The 4,193-nt window shown below is 25.2% G+C and overlaps 1 protein-coding gene across 1 annotated transcript; it reads left to right on the plus strand.

The window, feature by feature from the left end:
• Positions 1 to 2,347: 2,347 nt before the first annotated feature.
• On the plus strand, positions 2,348 to 3,575 carry LOC137813503 (rust resistance kinase Lr10-like). The gene has a single exon (XM_068615792.1). The coding sequence runs from the start codon at positions 2,505 to 2,507 to the stop codon at positions 3,522 to 3,524; it is 1,020 nt and encodes a 339-aa protein (XP_068471893.1). The 5' UTR covers positions 2,348 to 2,504; the 3' UTR covers positions 3,525 to 3,575.
• Positions 3,576 to 4,193: the final 618 nt, after the last annotated feature.

A 4,193-nucleotide genomic window follows, 5' to 3' on the forward strand; every position in this document is an offset into this window, starting at 1 on the left:
CAAAAAAAAAAAAAGCAAAATCAGGTCTTTCCACCAAAATTTGATTAGGCAAAACATATAGCATATCAATATTTACCAACACTCTAGCAAAACCCCTCTAAATTTATTCATGGTGCATTCATCAAGAGAAAGAGGAGTACTAACCCTCTTGCCATAGAGAAAATTGTTTTTGGTTGTCAATATTCCATAGGAAGACTGTGGATTTTGACTCAACATTGAGGTTTGGTGAGTTTCATGCAAGATGACACAAAGTATGGTTCAAGCAAAGACTATCAAGATATCCAAATTGAGGTTTCAATACCTCATTTCTAGGACTCTTATAATGTCTTCAAGGGAAGAAAAAACAAATTCGTAAAATCTTTTTCCCAAATGAATAGCTGTCCAAGATCCTAGAGACTTTCAAGCAAGATCTAACTTTTTCCTCATGTTCATATGACTAAGAGGTTTGTCACCTTTGGATAGTACTATTCTTCCATGAAGGTTATTTTCACTATTTTCAAGATTTGCAAGATACACCTCTTCATCAATCTAAACAAATATCAAATCTCCTTGATGCAAGAAGAAGACAGCTGTAAAAGAAAGATATCACCAACATTATTTAAGGCTTGTGCAAAATTCTTCTTTTGTGCTTGAGTCGTATAAAATTGATTGGCTTGTGAAGAACAACCTTGGTCCTTGAGACACCCAAAAAAAATTTGAAAACATGAAGAATTTGTCCCAATCTTACAATACTAGAGAGAAAAACAACCCTAGCTGCTTAGAAGAAAAGCACCAACATATGAGGACAAAACCCTAAACTAACTACCAATAATCGAACACTCATGTTCAAGGATATAGTTTTTTCATCACAATAATTTTTTTATCTTTAGTTTCATCTTTTTAATTGATAATTTTATTCTTTAGTAAAAGATGATTTTATTCTTTAGTTTGTTCATATGATTTTTTCCCACTTAAAATAACATAAATATACATTTTCTTTTAATTTTTAAATCATTCTTTTAGAAATATTTTTTTAAAATTTGATTACCTATAATAAAAATTAATAAAGATAATTATTCTCTTTAGTGTACACAAATTCACTGTTTTATCCTTTAGTAACATTTTTTAAAACTAAAATAACTACTTATATAACACATTACCTAAAAAATAATAAACAATTGTTTACAAAATTATAAAAATTATTTTTAATTGGACAATTTTACCCTTTATTAATAAAAAATATTTATTTATTTAATAAAATAAATAAATTTATTTTAAAATAACTAAAGAACTTCTCTATTAAAAGATAATGGCTATATAATTTTTTTATCCTATTTTTATCGTTTGAGTAGCCATTTTTAAAGCTAAATTAACTATGTATATAAGTAACTACCTATAAAACCAGAAAAAAATTATCTAAAAACATATAAAAGTTATTTATATTTATTTTTAATTGGAAAATTTCACCTTTTAATAAATAAAAATAATTTATTTATTTATTTAATAAAATAAATAATTGAATCATTTTTCTTTATTTAAAAAAAAAAATAACTTCTTTTTTTAAAAGTAACAGCTATATAATTTTACAATACTATTTTTTCAAATTTATATATACTAATTTATATTATTTTTTAATTAACTATTCATAAAAATAAAAATAAACTATAAAAATAATAAAATTATAAAATTATCTATTTGAATATAATCAAGATGTGAATACACATGTGATAAATATATTACTTATGTATTTCTACTACTTTTTAAGTAAAAAAGAGTTATTTAGTTATATTTTAGTACAAATATATTATTTAATTAATTAATTAAATAAAATATTTTTTATTTATTAAAAGATAAATTTATCTAATTAAAAACGACGTTAAAGATAGTTATCAAAATATATATTCTTCTTATGAAATACGTATTCTTTTTATTTAATGATATATATTCTTTTGAGTAGAAATAAATTATTCAATTAATTTTTTTATTAAATAAAAAAAAAATATATATATATATATTATTTATTAAATAATAATTTTTTAATTAAAACGTAACATAAAAAATAATTATAAAAAATGTATTGGCACTTATAATACCATAAATGATAATAATAATAATTATTATTATTATTATAATAATAATAATAATAATAATAATAATAATAAGTATAAGTAAATTTAAAAGTTAAAAGATTTTATTATTATTATATTAATAAATAGAAGTTGACAAGTGATTTTTTTTTTTATTTCAAGGAAGGTGTGATTTTTTTTTCCTTCTTTATTACAACATGATGACATTTGTGATATTAATTCACAGGATTGTTTTTAACAATAACTGGACCAAACCAAAATCTTGAACATTACCGTGTATATCAATCAGTATTTATTACGTTGGGACACTATGTTGTACCATACTTCAGATATGTTGTTGGCACTATATTATTTATTGCTCTTTTGACATACAAGTGGAGAAGAAGACATTCGTCACAATACGAAAATATTGAAAGTTATTTAGAGCAAAATAGTTTGATGCCTATTCGATACACATACAAGGAAATTAAGAAGATGGCTACAGGTTTCAATGAAAAATTGGGTGAAGGAGGTTATGGTTCTGTATTCAAGGGAAAGTTGTGTAGTGGATCTTGTGTTGCTATAAAAATATTACGAAAATCAAAAGGTAATGGACAAGACTTTATCAATGAAGTTGCAACAATTGGAACAATACATCATCAAAATGTAGTGCAGTTAATTGGATATTGTGCTGAGGGTTCAAAACATGCTCTTGTTTATGAGTTCATGCCTAATGGATCTCTTGACAAATTTATATTTTCCAGAGAAGAGAATTTGCATTTAACCTATGACACAATATACAATATAGCAATTGGAATAGCACATGGGATTTCGTATCTACACCATGGCTGTGAGATGCAAATTTTGCATTTTGACATCAAACCCCACAACATCCTGCTTGATGAAAAATTCACCCCAAAAGTCTCTGACTTCGGATTGGCAAAACTATATCCAATAGATAAGAGTGTTGTGACTATGACAGCAGCAAGAGGGACAATTGGATACATGGCTCCAGAATTGTTTTATACAAATATTGGAAGAATATCAGATAAGTCTGATGTTTATAGTTTTGGAATGCTTCTGATGGAGATAGCAAGTAAGAGGAAAAACTTAAACCCCAATGCAGAGCGTTCAAGCCAACTTTATTTTCCCTTTTGGATTTATGATCAACTTGACAAAGAGAAAGATATAGAAATGGAAGATGTCATAGAGGAAGAGAAGAAAATTGCAAAAAAAATGATGATAATTTCACTTTGGTGCATACAGTTAAAACCAAATGATCGTCCTTCCATTAATAAAGTAGTCGAAATGCTTGAAGGAGACATTGAGAACCTTAAAATACCTCCAAAACCTTCTCTATATCCACATGAAACATTGGAAAGAATTTGCTCTAACCAAACAACATTGTCTGAGTTCATTAGTTCTTCAAGCAATTCCATGAAGATTGTCACTAATGCTCCACTAGATGAAAGTATTTGATAATGCATATTAATTGTTTATTTGCATCCAACTTATTGACTTGAATATTGTTCTTCTATAATATTTACACAGTTATTTCTTATTGTTGTATACTTAAAAGTTTAAAATAATGATTTACTAAATTTAAATATTTGTTAAAAGTTTTCCGATATGTTCATTATACTAAAGTAGTTGTAGCATCCTAAGTTTTTTTTTTAACTGTTATTTAAAACTTGATCAAATATAATACCAAGTGAACTTGTTAAAATAATAAATTAATAAATAGGTATATTTTCTGGTAAGTGCATGTACTAAATTCTACAATAATTGAGATTGTGTTGTAAGCTAGATAATAGTAAAGGATTGTATGTGAAAATAATCAAAGAATTCATCAAATCAATTATAATTTGTTACTTTAATTAGTTTTATTTTAATTTGCTTCTAAACACGTATTTTAAGAAAAGTTTTGATGAGTATGAAATAAAATGAGTCTTTCTAATATCCCAAATCACATTAGTAAGCCATTACCTTATATTTTGACCGAGTGTTTTTAACTAAAATTTTTCCAATGAGTAAAACCATGTGTACATCTTAGGAAAAATCATTGCCTAATAATGGTGGAACACTATTAGTAACTTTATAATTAAATTGTGTCTCACATCATTGACTTTTTTTAGTAATAATCTTAAT

This window comes from Phaseolus vulgaris, chromosome 1 (assembly GCF_000499845.2).
Source record: "Phaseolus vulgaris cultivar G19833 chromosome 1, P. vulgaris v2.0, whole genome shotgun sequence".
Taxonomy (NCBI): Eukaryota; Viridiplantae; Streptophyta; class Magnoliopsida; order Fabales; family Fabaceae; genus Phaseolus; species Phaseolus vulgaris.

Excerpts from the sequence above, each read along its gene's own strand:
- LOC137813503 (XM_068615792.1), top strand. The coding sequence starts at position 2,505 with ATGCCTATTCGATACACATACAAGGAAATTAAGAAGATGGCTACAGGT.